The 24,692-nt window shown below is 42.6% G+C and overlaps 1 protein-coding gene across 3 annotated transcripts in view; it reads right to left on the reverse strand.

The window, feature by feature from the left end:
* The window catches only part of sws (patatin like phospholipase domain containing sws), a 125,794-nt gene that overhangs the window by 66,284 nt on the left and 34,818 nt on the right, over positions 1 to 24,692 (reverse strand). For all 3 annotated transcript variants that reach the window (XM_076194610.1, XM_076194611.1, XM_076194609.1), the window contains exons 11-20: positions 15,295 to 15,393; positions 13,802 to 14,010; positions 12,059 to 12,190; positions 10,563 to 10,686; positions 10,211 to 10,367; positions 9,303 to 9,458; positions 8,810 to 9,042; positions 4,981 to 5,163; positions 2,917 to 3,075; positions 2,151 to 2,270 (exon numbers count right to left, since the gene is read on the reverse strand). In XM_076194610.1, the coding sequence (XP_076050725.1) occupies positions 2,151 to 2,270; positions 2,917 to 3,075; positions 4,981 to 5,163; positions 8,810 to 9,042; positions 9,303 to 9,458; positions 10,211 to 10,367; positions 10,563 to 10,686; positions 12,059 to 12,190; positions 13,802 to 14,010; positions 15,295 to 15,393 (1,572 nt within the window). The remainder of the gene's footprint in view (positions 1 to 2,150; positions 2,271 to 2,916; positions 3,076 to 4,980; positions 5,164 to 8,809; positions 9,043 to 9,302; positions 9,459 to 10,210; positions 10,368 to 10,562; positions 10,687 to 12,058; positions 12,191 to 13,801; positions 14,011 to 15,294; positions 15,394 to 24,692) is intronic.

Consider the following 24,692-nt stretch of genomic DNA (forward strand, 5'->3'; position numbering starts at 1 on the left):
TATATATATATATAATGTATATATATATACATATATATACATACATATATGTATATATATATATATATATGTATATGTATATATATGTATATATATACATATATATGTATATATATACATATATATACATACATATATGTATATATATATATATATATATATATATATAGTGTATATATATATATATATACATACATATATGTGTGTATATATATATATATATTATATATATATATATACATACATATATATATATATATATATATATATACATATATTACATACATATATGTATATATATATATATATATATATGTATATATATATAATGTATGTATATATATATATACATACAAATATGTATGTATATATATATACATACATATATGTATATATATATACATACATATATGTATATATATATACATATATGTATATATATATACATATGTATATATATATATATATGTATATATATATATATATGTACTGTATATATATATGTATATATATATATATATATATATATGTATATATATATATATACATATATATATATATATATATGTCTGTTGAGGAAGGACAGGAGAGGACAGAAGACAGGGGTGAATGGAGAATGGTTGTATATGGATGATGTGGTGCATGAGGTGGAATGGGCGGGGGGATGGGGGGTGAGGTAGTATGAGTGAGCAAAATTTGATGCAGCCCGAAGGGATTTCTCACCATCTTCTCCTTTTATGCATGGGGGACGGAGAGGGGGGGGGGTTGCCGATTTAATGAAGCGGCCTTGCTGTGGATGTGCTGTGTCTTGCGACACTGCTTCTGACCCAGGGTAGTGGACAGGGTGCAGGGATGACCCGTCATCCAGGAGGTGCTAAGATAAGAGGGAGGGTGGAGGGGTGTGGAGTGTATTCAGGGATGGAATGGGTGGGAATGATTTTATTTCTTTTCCTTTTTGGCTACCTCCCTTGTAAGGGGGAAAAAGCCTTGGTATATGTATGTATGTGTATATATATGTATATGAACATATATATATATATATATATATATATATAGAAAAGCAAAGAGATAGAGATACTTGTTATCTTCAGAACAAAGACAGGAAAAAAAAAAAAAAAAAAAAAAAAATCATCTGTTAGTACAGGATGAAAGCACATCAGGACAAAACCTAAACATTATGTGTCTATATGTCAAGGTCTTTTTCCCCCCATACCAGGGAGATAGCCAAGTCAAAGGGTACGTACCCACTCCCATTCTGCCACCCTTTCCTCCCTCCCATCTTAGCTCCTCATGGATGATGGGTCATTTCTATATCCCATCCACCTCCTTGAGTCAGAAGCAATGTAGCAACACAGTATATCCACAGCAAGGACACTTCATTTAAAGAAGTCAAACTGCTTAAAAGATATTAGGAAATATAGATTTCTGCTAGAATGCATCAATATGAACAAGAATTTTTTCTAGGTGGGAACCATAAATGAATTTGAGGTAAAGTCTCTTAAAAATATACACACACTTTAAATCCACTATGGGAGAGGGCAGAAGACAGGGGTGAATGGAGAATGGTTGTATATGGAAGATGTTGTGATGCATGGGGGGTGAGGTAGTGTGTGTGAGCAAAAATTTTGACGCAGCCCAAAGGGATTTCTCCCTGTCCTCTCCTTTATATGGGGGGACGGAGAGGGGGGGTCGCCGTTTTAATGAAGCGGCCTTGCTGTGGATGTGCTGTGTCTTGTGACACTGCTTCTGACCCAGGGCAGTGGACAGAGTGCAGTGATGACCTGTCATCTAGGAGGTGCTAAGATGGGAGGGAGGGTGGAGGGGTGTGGAGTGTTTTCAGGGATGGAATGGGTGGGAATGATTTTATGCCTTTTCCTTTTTGGCTACCTCCCTAGTAAGGGGGAAAAAGTCTTGGTATATGTATGTATGGGAGAAATAATATCAGAAATACAGGAGATCCATATATTTCGACTACTACCTGTAGTCGAAATATACGGATCTCCTGTACTTCTGACATTATTTCTCTGATAGTGGGTTTAAAGTGTACATTTATAAATGTGTTAAAACATCACAATTTCCCTTATATACACATACTTTTTGCTCTTTAGCTTCGTGGTTTTATTGTGCCAACGAATGATACTCCCACTTACCATGCTCCATTCCCTCGCTTTCTGTGTAACACGAGTGAGGTCCTTCTCCAAGCAGTAGAGAGCCCCGAAGAACGCTCCTATGCTGACTCCCGCTACCATGTCAATAGGAATCCCTACTTCCTGTAGACAAAAATGTTAAATAACGTCGATATATAAAATATTTAACTTCAAGATAAGTAGGAAGCATTTTGAATAATATCAGAATATAAAACATTTTACTTCAAGATGGGCGAGAAGTATGGCAGAAAGACTATCCACTATAGTAAGTCCTCGTTATACGGTACATATGCACTCCTGAAAACCTTACTGGAAATTGAAATTACCGTATACCGAACCCATTATATGGCAGACGTACCTTCTCCCTGTTCTTTCCTCTTCAAAATATCTAGCGGATACCGTATCTGTAAATTTTTCTTACCCTAAATAGAATTAAGGGTAGTAATTACCAAATACTGTAATTGTGAACTTACTAGATAAAGAATTACCGTATAAGGAGGACTCACTGTACTTGGTATTAAAAGCCCATCTACTAGCTCACCTATACTACAATATATGGGGTCGGCATTTGACCACCTGACTGGTCCTAAATCACAGACACCCACCCTCTCTCTTCCACAAAGAGTCAACAAAAGCATGTATTGATCTAGCAAACCTCTCACAAAGGGAATCAAAATCTTTGTATAGACAAACATTTGTAAGCCATGATTGCTACAAGACAATCTTGTTCCGCTGACGATCAAATGCGCGCATTTTAACAATCACTCACCTGAATGGCTTTGATGAGTCCTATGTGAGCGGCCCCCCTGGCTCCTCCGCCGCCCAACACCAGCCCTACTGTCGTGCCCGTCAGCACTCGGGCCAAGCGGGAGAAATCGCTGTGCAGGTTTGGCGGCGATGAGAAAACTTTTTCCGTGTAATACTCCAACTGCGGAAAAAAGTAAAGAAAATGAATAAATACACAAATAGATAACTAGACAGTAGTATTCATTTACCAATCAATTAAGTAGGTTTATAATGGTGTACTTGTAGCAGTGTATATTTATTATTGTATATTGTACATATGTTGTCCCCTGTGGGGCTACAGGGAGAAGGATGCCTGGTCCCAATCCCCATCCCGTTTTTCTCGCCTCTTATGATCCAAGTGGGAATACTTGCTGGCAGCATTCTTTTCCCCCACCACAGGGTAGGCAAAACAAGGAAATAAAATTCAGAGAAATGGTACAGGGCAGCAACAAGGGGTTGGGGGACAGCATAATGGAGGGACAGTGGCAGTATGATAAAAATTTCATCATTTCTCTGTGAGCAGAGTCCTCCTCTATCACAAACAAAATGATGTGTGGCTCTGGTCCGTAGGGGTGCCCCATATAGACCCTAAAGTATCAACTGCGTGCTACTTTGCCATAACAACATGCAGCCAATACCCCAGAAAGGCCTTGCTGTGGATGTGCTGTGTCTTGCGACACTGCTTCTGACCCAGGGCAGTGGACAAGATGCAGGGATGACCCATCATCCAGGAGGTGCCAAGATAAGAGGGATGGTAGAGGGTGGAGGGGAGTGGAGTATGTTAGGGATGGAATGGGTGGGAGTGGTTTTTATGCCTTTGTTTTTTGGCTACCTCCCTTGTAAGGGGGAAAAAGCCTTTGGTATATGTATGTATGTTGTAAGAACCAAGTGTTCTGCTTGCTCACTTGAGAATTTTCCTGCCTCTGCGTTGGCGTCCCCACGCGCAGTTTCTATTACGCCATCCAAGTGCACGCACGTTTTGTTAGCCACCCTTGTACAGGTTCTCCTGTCATTAGCTGTCATTCTAAAGCCTCCCCCATTAACCAGGGGTAATCTCCGAGTTTTTATCGTATGTACATATCCCAAGAGATTCTTCTCCGTCACACAGAAGATAGCTAAAGTCAAAAAGCATAATTCCACTCCTACCCACTCCACTCCCATTCTACCACTCCTCCCTACCTCTCATCTTGGCTCCTCTTGGATGACGGGTCATCCCTGAGTCTCACCCACTGCTTTGGGTCAGAAGCAATGCAGTAAGACACAGCACACCCATGGAAAGGCCACTTCATTTAATCAACAACCCCTCCCCCTCTCCGTCCCCTCGTGCAGAAACAATGAAGATTGGAAGAAATCCCTTTGGGCAGTGTCAAAATATTAACCATTCTTCACTCATCCGTATCCCCTGCCTTCTCTCTTCCTTGCTCAACAGACATTCCTCTCTTGCTCAAAGTGCCGTTCACACATAACCATTTCCTACCCCCCAGCTATATCACCCACCCATTCCTTTCTATGCATCACAGTATCATCCATACACAGCCATTATCCACTCACCCCTATCTTCTGCCTTCTCCCTTCCTTCCTCAACAGACATTATCCTTATTCAATGTCCCCTTTACCCCATCCAACCATCCCATGATCATACATATACCAAAGGCTTTTCCCCTTATAAGGGAGGTAGCCAAAAAACAAAGACATAAAAACCACTCCCACCCATTCCATCCAACTACATACTCCACTCCCCTCCATCCTCTTCCCTCCCTTTTATCTTGGCACCTCCTGGATGACGGGTCATCCCTGCATCTCACCCACTGCCCTGGGTACTGTAAATGTGCTTTATTTATCGCACATTTAATGTTCAAGCAGAGTGGAAATACGTTCTCACTGCACATCCTAACACGTGTTTGTATGTCATAAGTGACACATGGAAGCTTCCCACAGCAGTTACTGTCATCATAGTATATTGTTATGTCCTCAAAAGATATCATTGTATCCGACACATTTATTTCAGTCAAATTTCCCTCTCGGACGATGGGTTCTCCCAACTTACGATTTTGCTCGGCGCTTTCTTGTGGAACATCCTCTTGGGGGCCTTGATGTGGTGGTGGGACTGACACCACGACCTCATGTTTAGCCATCGCACGGTTCCTGACGGGGGAGGTCCATCTTCGCGGTGAAGCAACACGAGTACTTTCTGCGTCCTTACGGCCATTTTCTCGACGTGTTTCTCGATCTGGACAAGAGTTAACAGAGTTTAAAAGATACAAATGGGTATGTTTTCCATACGAACACCTTTTCCAAGGTGCATAGAACAGCAAAACATAAACACACAGTTTCCTATATAGATGCATAAATACTTGTAATAGCTTAGGTGATATAGCCCTGGCTGGAATAATAAATTAATTCAAATCTAAATATGTCAATTGGAAAATATGGATATAGACCAAGTCGGAACTGGACATGCATTTGAAACTAGATATGATAAATTGAAGTGGATATAGGACCCAATGAACATTGCTCTTTTCTTGTTTACAACAATTAGGTATATACGCTCCGTCTCACAGGAACAAAAAGATGTATCTGGCCAATATCTACTGTATTTGAAGACTCAAAACATCTCCAAATTAATCCCCTAACCACCCATTAACCTGGTTCCGCAAGAACAAGCATATATACATACATACATATACCAAGGCTTTTTCCCCCTTACAAGGGGGGTAGCCAAAAAGAAAAAGGCATAAAATCATTCCCACCCATTCCATCCCTGAATACACTCCACACCCCTCCACCCTCCCTCTTATCTTAGCACATCCTGAATGACGGGTCATCCCTGCACCTTGTCCACTGCCCTGGGTCAGAAGCAGTGTCGCAAGACACAGCACATCCACGGCAAGGCCGCTTCATTAAATCGGCGACCCCCCCTCTCCGTCCCCCCATTGCATAAAATGAGAGGACGGGGAGAAATCCCTTTGGGGTGCGTCAAATTTTGCTCACACATACTACCTCACCCCCCATCCACCTCATGCTATCACAACATCATCCATATACAACCATTCTCCATTCACCCCTGTCTTCTGTCCTCTCCCGTCCTTCCTCAACAGACATTCCCCTCTTCCCCAAAGCCCCTTTCACCCCATCCATCCACCTCATCCTAGGACGTCCCCTCATGTTCACTCCCTCCACATCTGCCTTCCACACCTCTTTTACTAGTCTTTCTTCACTCATTCTTTCCATGTGTCCAAACCATCCTAATATTCTTTCATCAACCCTATCTCCCAGCTCCTTTTCCACCCCTGTTCTCCTCCTCATTTCTCACTCTATCTAGCCTAGTAACCCCCATCATACTTCTCAGACACCTCATCTCAAACACATTCAAGCTCCTTCTCTCTTCCTCTCTTATGTTCCATGTTTCTGTCCCATACAGTGCTGTTGGCACAATCACTCCTTCATAGTCTCCTCTTAGCATCCATTCCCAAATGTCTATTCCTCATTACACTCTTTAATCCACCAAGGCATTTACTTGCTTCTCTCAATCTACATTCTACCTCCACTTTCACTCCACCTTTGCACCCAAGTATCTAAAACTATCCACTTCATCCAGTCGCTCTCCCTTAATGCTCACTTCCAGTCTATTGCCACTTTCACCCCTTGTACATCTCATCACCTTACTTTTACCCACATTTATCTTTAGCTTTCTTCTATCACATACTCTCCCAAACTCTGCCACCAACTTCCTCAATCCCTCCTCCGATCCTGTCACAAGCGCAGTGTCGTCCGCAAACAACAGCTGGCTCACCTCCCACTTTTCTCCATTTTCTTTAACCATCTCCAATCCCTTGCCCACTACCCTTGCATTTACCTCTCGCACCACCCCATCCATGTATAAGTTTGTGTTTGCGAGAACAAGCAAGCTAAGCTTATGCACTTTTGATTTTTGATTCAATTTCATATACATACATACATACATATACCAAGGCTTTTTTCCCATTTCAAGGGAGGTAGCCAAAAAGGGAAAGGCATAAAATCACTCCCACCCATTTCATCCCTAAATACACTCCACACCCCTCCCACCCTCCCTCTCATCTGAGCACCTCCAATTTCATATACATAATATAATTAAACACACTCGACATATTCTTGGATACTGCAATAATGTAATATAGATATCATCCTATCTAACCTATTATTGTGATGAAAATAAAATGAGAAAGATATAGTACATGTTTTTTTTTGTTTTGTTTTTTTTGCGCAGGGATTCCTTCAGACATGCAATTTATTTTGAAGGTTACACAAGGGTAATAAGGCTGAGAAGTGCTGAACTAGAATATGATGATGCCTACGACGGCATCACGAGGCACTAGTGGATATGTGAGGATGCCAATGTTAGCGTCCTGATTATATTTATCTTATACTTGTAGCTGAGTGAGCCCCATATTCTGTGAATGGGCTATATCCCATTTTCTTTGATTTATAAATAATCAAGATCCCATTTTCTGTGATTATAAATAATCAGGATCACATTTTCTGTGATTATAAACAATCAGGGTCACATTTTCTGTGATTATGAACAATCAGGGTCACGTTTTCTGTGATTATAAACAAACAGGGTCACGTTTTCTGTGATTATAAACAAACAGGGTCACGTTTTCTGTGATTATAAACGATCATAGTGAAAGAGAAAGAGTCTAACAGCTGTAACTCTATGTCTTCTAATGCGCATATTGTGATGCATCATCCTACATCAGGCAACCTGATGTGCACACGAGTATTAGGGCCCAGTCACACCAAGCTTACAATCCGTTTCCGACCACCGGCGACCAGGCTGATTTGTGCCGTTCCTCTGTTTATGAAAAGAATTCGAGACAATGCAATTGGAATGACTCTCCCCCGTCATGAAGACGAATATGAAATAGCCACCTGGCGCTAACCATGAGAAAGTACCACCGTCGAAGGTGGTCGGAAACAGGTCGTAAGTTTGGTGTGACTGTGGCTTTAGACTCGTGGAAAAAGGTAATAAGTTTGGTGTGACTGTAGTTTTAGACTCATGGAAACAGGTTATAAGTTTGGTGTGACTGTGGCTTTAGACTCATGGAAACAGGTCATAAGCTTGGTGGGACTGTGGCTTTACTCATGGAAACAGGTCGTAACCTTGGTGTGACTGTGGCTTTAGACTCATGGAAAAAGGTCGTAAGTTTGGTGTGACTGTGGCTTTAAACTCATGGAAACAGGCGTAACCTTGGTGTGACTGTGGCGTTAGACTCATGTAAACAGGTCGTAACCTTGGTGTGACTGTGGATTTAGACTCATGGAAACAGGTCGTAACCTTGGTGTGACTGGCTTTAGACTCATGGAAACAGGTCGTAACCTTGGTGTGACTGTGGCTTTAGACTCATGGAAACAGGTCATAACCTTGGTGTGACTGTGGCTTTAGACTCATGGAAACAGGTCATAACCTTGGTGTGACTGTGGCTTTAGACTCATGGAAACAGGTCGTAAGTTTGGTGTGACTGTGGCTTTAGACTCATGGAAACAGGTCATAAGTTTGGTGTGACTGTGGCTTTAGACTCATGGAAACAGGTTATAAGTTTGGTGTGACTGTGGCTTTAGACTCATGGGAACAGGTTGTAAGTTTGGTGTGACTGTGGCTTTAAACTCATGGAAACAGGTCGTAAGTTTGGTGTGCCTGTGGCTTTGAACTCATGGGAACAGGTCGTAAGTTTGGTGTAACTGTGGCTTTAGACTCATGGAAACAGGTCATAACCTTGGTGTGACTGTGGCTTTACACTCGTATCAAAGAGGTTCAAGAACGACTTGCCCATGCAGTCCAGCATCCACCCACTCGCATACGGAGTATCTTTTTTCCACAAGACATCACTTACCTTTCCCATTTGAGGCTGTCCGTCGGCCAAGCCCACGATAAGAATACAGTCAGCCTGCCGAATGCATCGCTGGGTCCATACAGTGAGCGAAGCATCACACTGGTATAATGTAATCTTATGCTGATCCTCGATGTGTCCTAACCAGCTAATCAGCTGGTACTCGTTAGCTGATTCCCAGATGCTGGTACCGAGCGACCGGACGACGTACTCAGAAGTGAGGCGAGCTGTATTGCCTGTGAAAACGAACGATAAGAGGTGTGCATGTAAGTATTTACGACAGGTAATGTTATATGCAACAAAAGCACCTTCCTAGTACTAAGGTGCATGGTTGAGTCTACGATCCACTTTGAACACATCAAAACCCAACGAATGGTCTGTATCATCTTGGCACTTTTTCAAAAAACAAAAGTTAATCCTCCTGCCACGATGCTCAAGTCAAAGGCGGTGTAGTGAGGCAAAGAAACACACATGTACGAGTATTATGTATCCTTACCTATGGGTGTGAGGGAATGGTACAGTTCAAGGGCAAACTGTGAGAGAGGAACGTCTTCAGTGACCGGCACGACAGCCACCGTCGTGAAGTTACCCTGTGTAGGACGCTGCTCGATGTTGATGCCCAGTGGAGCGCGGCTGGAAGATTTCCATGAGCCTGTAGGTGGGGCGACATGAGCGTTATGATAAGGCAACCTACAATAACAGTGATATTTTTCCTAAATAAATTGGCACACAAATGACAGAGAGATAGAGAGAGATGGCTGTAAGGTGGGATGAACCTTTAGACGGTGCAGGAAAGGGAGTTGGTGTGAAATCTACAGAGTAATTCCCTGTAAATGGAGAATGGTTGTGTATGGATGATGCTGTGATGCATGAGAGGGAGGGTGGGGGATGGGGCATGAGGGAGTACAGTATGTGTGGATGATACTGTGCCGCAACCCGAAGGGATTTCTCCCTGTTTTCTCTTATTCTGCATGAGGGGAGAGAGAGAGAGAGGGGGGGGGGGTCGCCGAATTAATGAAGCAGCCTTGCTCTGGAAGTGCTGTGTGTTGCTGCATTGCTTCTGACCCAGGGCAGCAGGCAAGATGCAGGGATGACCCGTCATCCAGGAGGAGCCAAGATAGGAAGGAAGGAGGGAGGTGAATGGGAATGGAGAACACGGGATGGAATAGGTGGGAATGGATTTAATGCCTTTATTTTTTAGCTACCCCCATGTAAGGGGGGAAACAATCATTCGTATATGTACGTAAATCCCACTTTTGGGAATTTCTCTGTAAAAAGGCACCGTCCCCGCTCTCTCAGACCATTCACGACATTAAACAGAACCCCCTCCCCTGTCACCAAAACGAGTTAAAAATGAAAACCTTATAACCGAGTACGAACACTGTGACCGTCGACCTCACGTACCCAAGATCCTCTGTCCAAGAAGCTTGATCAGTCGCGTCATGACGACTGGATGTTTGAGCTTGATAATATTGAACAAACCCTCGGGTAGCTTGGCCAGCTCCGAGTCTCTGATTGCCATGACGGTTGTGCTACGGTCCGTTTGTGTCAGCAATTCAACCTGCAACCACAGATCAAGGTGAAGCAGATGGAGGCCTTACACATAGATTATAAGGGAGAAACATCCTTTCTATGTACGTACGTATGGACGTATGTATATATAAAAACAATACACGACATTCTAACTTTTTCACACTGATCAAAACTCGGAAAGAAAAACTCGGAGTACATACGAAAAGGATCCTGCTATACGTACAATGCCCACCAGATCTCCTTTGCCGTACTCTCCAACCAGTTCTTTATGTCCATCGCGGTGTGTGATAACAGAACGTAGACGGCCACTGAGGACAATGTACGTAGAGTCGGTTTTCTGTCCCTGTCTGCAAATAAATCAAGGGGAAATTAATCAATACATTACCTCCGATCTCTCTTGGAAATGACCTGAAGCCCCCAGATTCGAAGAAATGTTGCACGACTTTCTGTATGGTATGAATGCTGGAGGAGTGGAGGTGGAGGTAGAATGTAGATTGAGAGAAGCAAGTAAATGCCTTGGGGGATTAAAAAGTGTAATGAGAAATATTTGGTACTGGATGTCGACAGCACTGTATGGGGCGGAAACATGGAACATAAAAAGAGGAAAAGTTTAAATGTGTTTGAGATGAGGTGCCTGTGAAGTATGATAGGGTTTACTAGGCTGGATAGAGTGAGAAACAAGGTGGTGAGGAGGAGAGCAGAGGTGGAAAGGGAGTTGGGAGATAGGGTTGATGAAAGAGTATTGGAATGGTCTGGACACGTGGAAAGAATGAGTGAAGAAAGATTAGTAAAAGAGGTGTGGAAGGCAGATGTGGAAGGAGTGAACATGAGGGGTTGACCTAGGATGAGATGAATGGATGGGGTAAAAGGGACATTAGGAGGGAAATATCTGTTGAGGATGGACGGGAGAGGACAGATGATAGGGGTGAATGGAGAATGGTTGTGTGTGGATTTATTCTGTGATGCATGAGGGGGAGTGGGTAGGGATGGGGAGGATGAGGGAGTATGTGTGAATGATATTTTGATGCAGCCCCAAGGGATTTCTCCCCATCTTCTCTTTTTCTGTATGAGGGGACAGGGGGGGGGGCACTGATTAAAGGAAGCAGCCTTGTCATGGATATGCTGTGTCTTGCTGCATTGCTTCTGACCCAGAACAGTGGGCAAGATGCTGGGATGACCTGTCATCCAGGAGGAGCCAAGAAAAGAGGGAGGGGTGGTGAATGGGAGTGGAGTGTGTGGGGATGAAATGGGTGGGAGTGGAGTGTGTGGAGATGAAATGGGTGGGAGTGGAGTGTGTGGAGATGAAATGGGTGGGAGTGGATTTATGCCTTTGACTTTGGCTACCTCCCTTGTAAGGGGTGAAAAGAGTTGTTGGTATATGTATGTATATTTAATTACAACAAAGTAATGTAGCACACTGGCAAAATTATACTAATGACCCACTTTCGGAGAAGAATAGGCAAAAGTAAAAAGATCTGTATATTTCAATCACTATCTGTGATCCTCTGCTGAAGAGGATCACAGATAGTAACCAAAATATACGGATATTTTAAATTTCACCTATTCTTCTCTGAAAGTGGGTCATTAATTTGATATTCAACAACCATTTCTATGTGTAGAAATACACTAATGCAGCATTAGTTTCAAATGTAAACTTATTTTACATAACAACTATCACTTAGGTCATAATCAATGTAAAAAGAATTCATGAACACCCACTTGTATAAAGCTCTTCCTGCCTCCAGGTGTTCCCAGTCGAGAGCAAAGTCGATCTGTCGGACGAACGGAGACATTCGCCGGATGACAGTGTTGGCAACGTGAAGAACCACAATTGGACTTTCTTTGATGATGCTACACCGAGAGAGATGGGCATACGATATATTAAAATCAAAGAAAACAAACAGCTAAATAAAATAAATTGATTACTGAAGAGGAAGCAGATGAAGAGGCATATTTGAAGATGAAAGAAGACAAAGAAGAAAAGTTATAAATCTTATTCTATTAATTATTGATATCTAAATTCATTTGATAGATCTTTCCAATTAGATAATCATTATAGTTGCACACTTAACATAGATTTCTAAAAAATATTATGAAAATTATGCGAGACAAGAAACTGTTTATATAAACATGACATAACTGGTAGGCTTACAATAATAAAAAATGCAGTTTAACATAATTGATGGAAAACATTTCCAACATCCTTCCTGTATTACACAAGACCTTGCACCACAAATTCTATTGATGTATACAGCATCTAGAGCAGCGTTTCTCAACCAGGGTTCCACGGAACCCTAAGGTTCCACAAATGGTTATTGTAATAATGTAAGATAGACACCATCCTATCTAACTTATTATTATGATGAAAATAAAATAAGAAAGATATGGTATGTTTTTTTTTTGTTTTTTTTTGCGCAGGGGTTCCTTGAGACATGCAATTTATTTTAAAGGTTATGCAAGGGTAAAAAGGTTGAGAAACGCTGATCTAGAGGTTTATCCATACGAAGGGGACGAACTCAAAGGCAAACCTGCCTAAAATCACACGACATTTTCACCTAAACTCTGGACAAGACTCGCAAGGTTATCTAATATTCCGTTAACTCTCGATACGCTTAAACACAGCAAAGGAAACATGGGCTGGGAGTGAAACATTTATTCCTTTCCCGTGTTTAAGCGACTTGTTCGCATGGATATTAATTTTCAAACCCTCAATATATCAAACTAATTGATGTCAAGGCTTGATCATACTAGCCAAAGGTACGTACTATGGGTTCATACATATTTAAATCTTCCATGCGTCTGCCATCTATACTGAATCTTGCACTACATATACCGATCTTGTTCATTTTATCAGACAGATAGTTGTATGTTTCACTAGGGTCGATATAGCCAAAATTCGGTATGGCAAGGAGTTACTGCAATGACCTATAGGTCTCCTACTAACCCCTTCGATACGATGACACCTATGTAGGCGTCATGAGGAGCAAGTGGGTACGCGAGGATGCTGATGTCGGCGTCTTGATTATATTTATTGTAGTTGTACCTGTGTGACCCCCATACTCTGTAAACTGGCTTCGTCATATTTTCTATGGTTATCATAATTCACGGGTGAAAGAGAACAAGCTAAATACAGCGGTAACTTTATTTTTTATAATGTGAGTATTATGACGCAACATCGCACGTCTGGCAGCTTAATGCTGCCTGCGAGGTTCTGGCTCGGAGTGAAGGGGTTAAGGAACCATCCAGCATTACGAAAACTAGCAACAGCCACTGGCTGGACCCAAAGATTTCTTGGTTAAGTTCCTGGTCCCAGTTTAGGGAACAAGTGCCTGTTTCCAGGGCTGCACTCCTGCCCAATGGGGGCAGGGAAAGGTGGGTCCTTACATGACCCGTTCCCAATGTTCCTCTAAGTAAAGAAAATCATATAAAACATTACAAGATCGTAAGGCAGTTGTAACGTACGCATAAAAGGTTTCCTTGCTGATTGTAGCCACTCTGGAGTTGTGCTTCGCCCGCACGCTGAAGAAGGACGGATCGCCCGAAAGAACGGCCAAGCCTCCAACCAGGTCGCCAGGATGAGCAGTGAACATGTGCACGTCCGAGCCGTCCTTGTCCATGGCATCTTGCGATACCATCAACGACCCCGTCAGGATGTAGACCAAAGCTGTGTCCTGTGGCAAGATACGTCAGCATTCAGACGATTTGAGACGGGAGAAAGAACGAGGAAAAATACGGAGAACACGGAACATGATGGTAATACATTTCATGAGTTTTACTAATGAAAAAATATGGCATGATTTTTTTTTCATGATTTGTTTTCGAAACAAGAGTTATTGTTTTAGACTCTCTCAAACCTGAAGTCGCAGGTTACGTAAACATGCGAGGATCTTCGATGTGCTGAAAGAATTGAGCCAAAGAGATCCCTGGACTAAATGGAATTATTCATAAACAATTTGGAGAAATTTATGATACTAAATTATTCTAATAATAATTATAATAATAATTATCATAATAATAATAACAATAATAATAGTAATAATATTTACGATAATAATTTATCTCGAGTTTCACTGACTGGAAACCCACAACCCCATTGCCCAACAGTAGTTTGATACTGTTCCTTGGGGCCTCCGATAGATCTCAACAGGAATAATAGTAATTGTTGCCTCTACTCTCACAGACTAGAAACCCACAGCCCCACAGAAGCTGGCAACAGTCCTCAAACCCTCCCATATATCTCTATGAAAAGAAGCACTGGACTATTGTCGTGTCGTATTTGTACAAGACAGTTTCTACGTCATCGACTCACATGGAAAGTGATAGTCACTGGTGCCATAGGATACGAATGAACTAGATCACAGGGGAGCAGGTCGTAGTTGTATGCTCTCCTTTCGTGAAAAGGTGGAGGAAATACAGTTGAAGTTGATGGAGAGATCTCGAGCCCATGACCAAATGCCAGCCCCCTGGGCCTGCACTTCCTGATGGAGGCAGAAGGGTTTGAAGATGGGTGCCAGGGAGACGATTCTCTCTGACGTTCCGTCTTGCAGGACCTTCATTCATGGGTACTTATCATTCGTCCTTCTCACCAGGAAGGAAGGAAAAGGAGCAGGCAAAAATAAATAAATAAATAAATGAATAAAAAATAAAAAAATAAATAAAAAATAAAATAAATCTAAATGAAATTAAAAATTATAAAGAGGGCCACCACTTCAGGAGAGCACCTCCATACAGAAACGACGGAGCAGCATTGCCGGGATACAAAGACAAGTGGCGAGCAATCTAGTCTCTGTCCTGAAGAACCGCCAGAAGCAAGTCACCGTCACTGGTCCTCTCCTCTCAGAAATGAACACGAATGACCTTAAACAATAGATGCTTAGATATATGTAAATTCACCCATGAGAAGAGCACCTCTCGGATAGCATCCCGAAGAGGGGCTGGTCGGACGCATGACGTACCTGCATGGAATTCTGCTGCATGATGGAAGAACCCGATGGAACATCCTGTACCTGCACTGCCCCCTTTAGGATGGTGTCCGACTCGAGGTGTAGGAGTGCCTGTAGACGAGGAACACCGTGGTCGTAAATAGCGACAATGCACGAGAGATTTTAACTCACCCGAAGGTGCTGACTCTGGCCGGAAGTTGGCCGTGACTGATTGACACCGCATATTAGGGGCCCTACACACGCTCAGACTTGTCTGCACAAACCATGTATGCGCAGACAAGTCTGAGTGTGTGTAGGGCCCCTAATATGCGGTGTCAGTCAGTCACGGTAGTGACGGAGTTAAAGAAAATCATGCTTGTATGTTGACGTTAATTTCGTTAGCATGGCCTCTATGAGACGGGAATCTTATGACTTTAAATTGATTCGATACTGACCAAGCCATTACACCAAATACTGTAGAAACTGAGAACACATGAGTCCTTATGGTGTCAATAACAGATTGTGATGATATCATTATCCCAAACAAATACAGACCATGTGAGAGCCTTTAAAAACGTAGTCAAATGGCTGTGAACTTGAATGCTAAAGGACAGATAGAAATACTGTATATTTGAGACGCACCAACTGGAGTTGTCAGATAAAAAAGGCAGGGTGTAACTGGAGTTGTCAGATAAAAAGGCTGAGTTTAATTGGAGTTGCCTGATAAAAAGTCTGAGTGCAACTGGAGTTGTCAGATAAAAAGGCTGAGTGCAACTGGAGTTGTTAGATAAAAAGGCTGAGTGTAATTGGATTTGTCAGATAAAAAGGCTAAGTGCAACTGGAGTTGTCAGATAAAAAGGCTGAGTGCAACTGGAGTTGTCAGATAAAAAGGCTGGGTGCAACTGGAGTTGTCAGATAAAAAGGCTGAGTGTAACTGGAGTTGTCAGATAAAAAGGCTGAGTGCAACTGGAGTTGTCAGATAAAAAGGCCGAGTGTAACTGGATTTGTCAGATAAAAAGGCTGAGCGTAACTGGAGTTGTTAGATAAAAAGGCCGAGTGTAACTGGATTTGTCAGATAAAAAGGCTGAGTGCAACTGGAGTTGTTCAATTAAAAGGCTGAGTGCAATTGAAGTTGTCAGATAAAAAGGCTGAGTGCAATTGGAGTTGTCAGATAAAAAGGCTGAGTGCAACTGGAGTTGTCAGATAAAAAGGCTGAGTGTAATTGGAGTTGTCAGATAAAAAGGCTGAGTGCAACTGGATTTGTCAGATAAAAAGGCTGAGTGCAACTGGAGTTGTCAGATAAAAAGAATGAGTGCAACTGAAGTTGTCAGATAAAAATGCTGAGTATAACTGGAGTTGTCAGATAAAAAGTCTGAGTGCAACTGGAGTTGTTAGATAAAAAGGCTGAATGCAACTGGATTTGTCAGATAAAAAGGCTGAGTGCAATGGAGTTGTCAGATAAAAAGGCTGGGTAAATGGAGTTGTCAGATAAAAAGGTTGAGTGCAACTGAAGTTGTCAGATAAAAAGGCTGAGTGCAACTAGAGTTGTCAGATAAAAAGGCTGAGTGCAACTGGAGTTGTCAGATAAAAAGGCTGAGTGCAACTGGAGTTGTCAGATAAAAAGGCTGAGTGCAACTGGAGTTGTCAGATAAAAAGGCTGAGTGCAACTGGAGTTGTCAGATAAAAAGGCTGAGTGCAATGGAGTTGTCAGATAAAAAGGCTGAGTATAACTGGATTTGTCAGATAAAAAAGCTGGGTGTAACTGGAGTTGTCAGATAAAAAGGCTGGGTGCAACTGAAGTTATCCGATAAAAAGGCCGAGCATAACTGGAGTTGTCAGATAAAAAGGCTGAGTGCAACTGGAGCTGTCAGATAAAAAGGCTGAGTGGTCTACTTTCAGGCAATTACTTAAATGTAAAGGTTTTATGGGTACTTGTGGGTTATCTGTTGTTGCTTTCTACCAATGCATTTACTTTTTAATTTATGATTTGACAAATAACCCACAAGGTTAGATTAGGTTAGATGTGGCACCCTAGGTTATGTAAGGTTGGTTGGACTTGATTTTTGTAATTTGTATATATATATTCAAACTCCTTCTCTCTTCTTCTCTTATGTTCCATGTTTCTGCCCCATACAGTGCTGTTGGCACAATCACTCCTTCATACAGTCTCCTCTTCGCATCCATTCCCAAATGTCTATTCCTCATTACATTCTTTAATCCACCAAGGCATTTACTCTCTTCTCTCAATCTACATTCTACCTCCACCTTCACTCCACCTTTTCCTGCCACATTTGCACCCAAGTATCTAAAACTATCCACTTCCTCCAGTCGCTCTCCCTTAATGCTCACTTCCAGTCTACTGCCACTTTCACCCCTTGTACATCTCATCACCTTACTTTTACCCACATTTATCTTTAGCTTTCTTCTATCACATACTCTCCCAAACTCTGTCACCAGCTTCCTCAATCCCTCCTCCGATCCTGCCACAAGCGCAGTGTCGTCAGCAAACAACAGCTGGCTCACCTCCCACTTTTCTCCATTTTCTTTAACCATCTCCAATCCCTTGCCCACTACCCTTGCATTTACCTCTCGCACTACCCCATCCATGTATAAGTTGAACAGCCAGGGCGACATAACGCATCCTTGACGAAGTCCCACCTTTACTTCGAACCACTCACTCTCTCCATTTCTAATCCTGACACAAGCTCTACTACTCTCATAAAAACTCTTGACAGCTCCTAGAAGCTTTCCTCCTATCCCATATATCTGCATAACCTCCCACAGTGCCTTTATGTCTACCCTATCATAAGCCTTTCCAGATCCATAAAAGCCCAAAAAACATCCTTCCCCTTTCCTATAGCTTTCTCACATATCTGTCTTACCACAAAAATTTGATCTACACAACCTCTACCTGTCCTAAATCCACACTGTTCCTCACCAATTACTCCTTCTGTTCCTCTCCTAATCCTCTCAATCAAGATCCTCCCATAAGCCTTCCCAACTACACTTAACAAGCTAATCCCTCCGAAACTAATACATTCACACTTGTCCCCTTTTCCCTTGTAAAGTGGAACTATACAGCCACTCCTCCAGTCCTCCGGCATTCTACCCTCTCTCCAGCAAACATTAAATAACCTCACCAGCCAGTCCACCATCACTGTACCTCCCTTTTCAGACATTCTGCATGGTATCCATCCAGACCAGGTGCCTTACCTGCTTTCATCATCTTTACAACTGCCTTCACCTCATCCTTCCTTATTTCTCCTCCAATTTCCTCACTCATCACTCTCATTTTCTTCGCATTTCCCACTGCAGCTATCTTTCCTTCCCTATCCTCCTTCACATTTAGCAACTCCCTAAAATATTCTGCCCATCTTCCCCTTACTGCCTTCTCTTCCATTATCATCTCTCCATCTGTACCTTTTACCTTTTCTTCTCTACTTGATTTGCCTCCTCTTCCTCTCTTAATTTCTTTCCAAAACATCTTTTTATTACTTTCAAAATTTTCTGTCATACTCTTACCCCATTTCACATCTGCTCTTCTCCTTGCCTCCTTTACCTTTTGCTTTACTTCTCTTTTCTTTGTACCTCTCATATGACTCCCTCGTCCTATTTTGTAACCAATCTGTGAAAGCTCGCTTCTTCTCTTCTACAACCTTCTTTGTTTCCTCATCCCACCATTCACTACCCTTCCGTCTATTTCCTCCTGTCCTTCTTGTTCCACAGACCATCCTTGCACACTTTGTGACTCCCTCCTTGAACCATCCCCATTCCTCCTCCACACCTAGCTCTACTCTATCCTTCACTCCCTCCCACTCTCCTTCAGCTTCATTTTGTACTCCTCCTTTTCCTTTTCATTTAAAGAGTTCACTCTAAGTGTAGGAGACATAAATGGAGATCGGTTGAAAACAGATAAGTAACTATCAACTATTACATAAAGTGGAACTCGTGGGTTATCTGTCGCCATTTTCAATCAATGTGTTACTTGTGGACAATGATCCTTCTAAGCTGTATTTACGTAATCATAGTGTACGGGAAAAGGAGCGACACTTATCAGGTCCTGTCATCTGTTCTCTCATTATTTATCCGACTTAGCCCCAAATTCATGTACGGTTCCAATCTTATCTGTATCCTTGATTTCCAGTTATCATTACGTAGATTTGAACTCATGTATTGTCTGAACTTGGGCTATATCACTTCCTAAACTATTCCAGGTATTTATTCATCAGTATGGAAAACTGCATTTCTTCACATCCTTTATACATGTGGTCGTAATTTGTGTGCCCACGTTTTACAACCAATGCACAAAGAAAAAAATATGCACACTGAAAGTTTTCAAGATGAAATTCGAATTTTGTACATACATATGAAATTTTGTAATTAAAGAAATTAATTGTATAATTTCATACATACATACATACATATACCAAGGCTTTTTCCCCCTTCCAACGGAGGTAGCCAAAAAGGGAAAGGCATAAAAACACTCCCACCCATTTCATCCCTAAAAACACTCCACACCCCTCCCACCCTCCCTCTCATCTGAGCACCTCTTGGATGACGGGTCATCCCTGCACCCTGCCCACCGCCCTGGGTCAGAAGCAGTGTCGCAAGACACAGCACATCCACAGCAAGGCTGCTTCATTTAATCAGCGACCCCCCCCCTCCCCCTTGCATATAAGGAGAGGACGGGGAGAAATCCCTTCGGGCTGCGTCAAAATTTACTCACATACTAGCCGCACCCCCACCCCCCCCGCCCATTCCTCCTCATGCAATCACAACATCATCCATATACAACCATTCTCCACTCACCTCTGTCTTCCGTCCTCTCCCTTCCTTCCTCAACAGACATTCCCCTCTTCCCCAAAGCCCCCTTCACCCCATCCATCCACCTCATCCTAGGACGTCCCCTCATGTTCACTCCCTCCACATCTGCCTTCCATACCTCTTTTACTAGTCTTTCTTCACTCATTCTTTCCATGTGTCCAAACCATCCTAATATTCTTTCATCAACCCTATCTCCCAAATCCTTTTTCACCCCTGTTCTCCTCCTCACCTCCTCATTTCTCACTCTATCCAGCCTAGTAACCCCCACCATACTTCTCAGACACCTCATCTCAAACACATTCAAACTCCTTCTCTCTTCGTCTCTTATGTTCCACGTTTCTGCCCCATACAGTGCTGTTGGCACAATCACTCCTTCATACAGTCTCCTCTTCGCATCCATTCCCAAATGTCTATTCCTCATTACACTCTTTAATCCACCAAGGCATTTACTCGCTTCTCTCAATCTACATTCTACCTCCACCTTCACTCCACCTTTTCCTGCTACACTTGCACCCAAGTATCTAAAACTATCCACTTCCTCCAGTCGCTCTCCCTTAATGTTCACTTCCAGTCTACTGTCACTTTCACCCCTTGTACATCTCATCACCTTACTTTTACCCACATTTATCTTTAGCTTTCTTCTATCACATACTCTCCCAAACTCTGCCACCAGCTTCCTCAATCCCTCCTCTGACCCTGCCACAAGCGCAGTGTCGTCCGCAAACAACAGCTGGCTCACCTCCCACTTTTCTCCATTTTCTTTAACCATCTCCAATCCCTGACCCACTACCCTAGCATTCACCTCTCGCACTACCCCATCCATGTATAAGTTGAACAGCCAGGGTGACATAACGCATCCTTGACGAAGTCCCACCTTTACTTCAAACCACTCACTCTCTCCATTTCTAATCCTGACACAAGCTCTACTACTCTCATAAAAACTCTTGACAGCTCCCAAAAGCTTCCCTCCTATCCCATAAATCTGCATAACCTCCCACAGTGCCTTTCTGTCTACCCTATCATAAGCCTTTTCCAGATCCATAAAAGCCCAAAAAACATCCTTCCCCTTTCCTATAGCTTTCTCACATATCTGTCTTACCACAAAGATCTGATCTACACAACCTCTACCTGTCCTAAATCCACACTGTTCCTCACCAATTACTCCTTCTGTTCCTCTCCTAATCCTCTCAATTAAGATCCTCCCATAAGCCTTCCCTACTACACTTAACAGGCTAATCCCTCTGAAACTACTACACTCACACTTGTCCCCTTTTCCCTTGTAAAGAGGAACTATACAGGCACTTCTCCAGTCCTCCGGTACTCTACCCTCTCTCCAGCAAACATTAAATAACCTCACCAACCAGTCCACCATCACTGAACCTCCCTTTTTCAGACATTCTGCATGGCATCCATCCAGACCAGGTGCCTTACCTGTTTTCATCATCTTTACAACTGCCTTCACCTCATCCTTCCTTATTTCTCCTCCATTCGCCTCACTCATCACTCTCATTTTCTTCGCATTTCCCACTGCAGCTCTCTTTCCTTCCCTATCCTCCTTCACATTTAGCAACTCCCTAAAATATTCTGCCCATCTTCCCCTTACTGCCATCTCTTCCATTATCATCTCTCCATCTGTACCTTTTACCTTTTCTTCCCTACTTGATTCGCCTCCTCTTCCTCTCTTAATTTCTTTCCAAAACATCTTTTTATTACTTTCAAAATTTTCTGTCATACTCCTACCCCATTTCACATCTGCTCTCCTCTTTGCCTCCTTTACCTTTTGCTTTACTTCTCTTTTCTTTTCTTTGTACGTCTCATATGACTCCCCCGTCCTCTTTTGTAACCAGTCTGTGAATACTTGCTTCTTCTCTTCTACAACCTTCTTTGTTTCCTCATCCCACCATTCACTACCCTTTCTTCTATTTCCCCCTGTCCTTCTTGTTCCACACACCATCCTTGCACACTTTAAGACTCCTTCCTTCATAATAATTTAAAAAAAAAAATGTGATTTTGAGGATCTGTCAATGACTTTTGAAATGTTGGTGAACAATTTCATAATCTTGCACGTGGTTTTGAGATAACTTGTATTGTGTCCTGCAGTGAGTATGGTGACTTGCATAGGTGTGCACATACTTTGCAAAGAAGTTAAAATTTGCTCACAAGCAAATTTCTGTGCTCACAACAACAACAAAATTAAAGGAAACATTGCTTGTGGATTATAATCTAAGAAACAAATAGTATATTTTTACACATCTGTATGTGTGAAAAAGTTGAAAATTAGTTTAGAAAGTGGTTGGGTTAACCTGCAGAAAACTAAGTTTTATTTTTTAAGAAATATATATATATATATATACATACATACATATACCAAGGCTTTTTCCCCCTTACAAGGGAGGTAGCCAAAAAGGGAAAGGCATAAAATCATTTCCACCCATTCCATCCCTGAATACACTCCACACCCATCCACCCTCCCTCTTATCTGAGCACCTCCTGGATGACGGTTCATCCCTGCACCTTGTCCACTGCCCTGGGTCAGAAGCAGTGTCGCAAGACACAGCACATCCACAGCAAGGCCGCTTCATTAAATCGGCGACCCCCCCTCTCCGTCCCCCCATTGCATAAAATGAGAGGACGGGGAGAAATCCCTTTGGGCTGCGTCAAATTTTGCTCACACATACTACCTCACCCCCCATGTGGCAGGAAAAGGTGGAGGTAGAATGTAGATTGAGAGAAGAGAGTAAATGCCTTGGTGGATTGAAGAGTGTAATGAGGAATAGACATTTGGGAATGGATGCTAAGAGGAGACTGTATGAAGGAGTGATTGTGCCAACAGCACTGTATGGGGCAGAAACATGGAACACAAGAGAGGAAGAGAGAAAGAGTTTGAACGTGTTTGAGATGATGGTGTCTGAGAAGTATGATGGGGGTTACTAGGCTAGATAGAGTGAGAAATGAGGAGGTGAGGAGAAGAACGGGGGTGGAAAAGGAGCTGGGAGATAGGGTTGATGAGAGAGTATTAGGATGGTTTGGACACATGGAAAGAATGAGTGAAGAAAGACTAGTAAAAGAGGTATGGAAGGCAGATGTGGAGAGTGAACATGAGGGGACGTCCTAGGATGAGGTGGATGGATGGGGTGAAGGGGGCTTTGGGGAAGAGAGGAATGTCTGTTGAGGAAGGATGGGAGAGGACAGAAGACAGGGGAGAATGGTTATATATGGATGATGTTGTGATGCATGAGGTGGAATGGGTGGGGGGATGGGGGGTGAGGTAGTATGTGTGAGCAAAATTTGACGCAGCCTGAAGGGATTTCTCCCCGTCTTCTCCTTTTATGCATGGGGGGACGGAGAGGGGGGTTGCCGATTTAATGAAGCGGCCTTGCTGTGGATGTGCTGTGTCTTGTGACACTGCTTCTGACCCAGGGCAGTGGACAAGGTGCAGGGATGACCCGTCATCTAGGAGGTGCTAAGATGAGAGGGAGGGTGGAGGGGTGTGGAGCGTGTTCCGGGATGGAATGGGTGAGAATGATTTTATGCCTTTTCCTTTTTGGCTACCTCCCTTATGCTGTCCCCCAACCCCTTGCTGCTGTCCTGTACCATTTCTCCGAGTATTCATGTTCTGCTGTGGGGGAATTCCGTGTGGTGGGGGGAAAGAATACTGCCACCAAGTATTTCCACTTGGATCGTAAGAGGCGAGAAGAAAGGGATGGGGAGTGGGACTAGGCATCCTTCTCCTTGTAGCCCTACAGGGGACATTCCTAAATGAAAAAGTATGTATGTATGTACACTATTTTTGCTAGTCTTTCTTCACTTGTTCTTTCCACGTGCCTAAACCATCTTAGCAATTTTATTCTTCAATCAACTTAGTGCTAGCCCTGATTCCACCCTCACTCTTTACCTCGTTTCTACATTTCTGTCCTCATAGCCCCCATCTTAAAACATTTTTAGGATCTTCCTCTCTGCCTCTCAAAATTCGAGTTTCTGTCTCGTACAGTAAATAATCCAGAGTAATTCTTTACCGAAAAATCTGGGGACCATGTCCATCAATGAGTAACCAATTTTAACTTCCTTAGAGTGGTCTGCATTACTATGCGAGTGTGTGTGTGTAATAAATATATATATATATATATACACACACACATACAGTAGACCCTTGATATACCAGATATCGGATATAACGGACAAAAAATCTGACCAGACAAACCCACGCTATAATGGATGAAAATCCTTTATTGCGAGGGATACTCAGTTATAACGGATCTCCAGATAAAACAACAGACCCTTGTCCCTATATCATCCATTATATCAAAGGGTTTACTGTACAAAGTAATGCGCACTGCTCTAAGGAAATAAAAATTTGTTACGCATTGACAGAAAAGCACCCCAGATTTTTCTGTAATGAACTACCTGTCTGGTAGTAAGGAACCCAGCTCTATAACTATCTATATACAGTGAGACTTCTCATTAACGGACATTAATTAGTTGTGTTTGCGTTGTTTTGGAGTGGTTTTTGGGTGGCATAGTGATTGCACGCACTAAACAACAGCACCAAAAACACCGAAAACACAGCTAATTAATGTCTGTTAATGAGAGGTCTCACTGTATTAAAG

The sequence above is a fragment of the Oratosquilla oratoria genome, chromosome 12 (genome assembly GCF_046742065.1).
Source record: "Oratosquilla oratoria isolate Oo_2021 chromosome 12, ASM4674206v1, whole genome shotgun sequence".
In the NCBI taxonomy this organism is placed as follows: Eukaryota; Metazoa; Arthropoda; class Malacostraca; order Stomatopoda; family Squillidae; genus Oratosquilla; species Oratosquilla oratoria.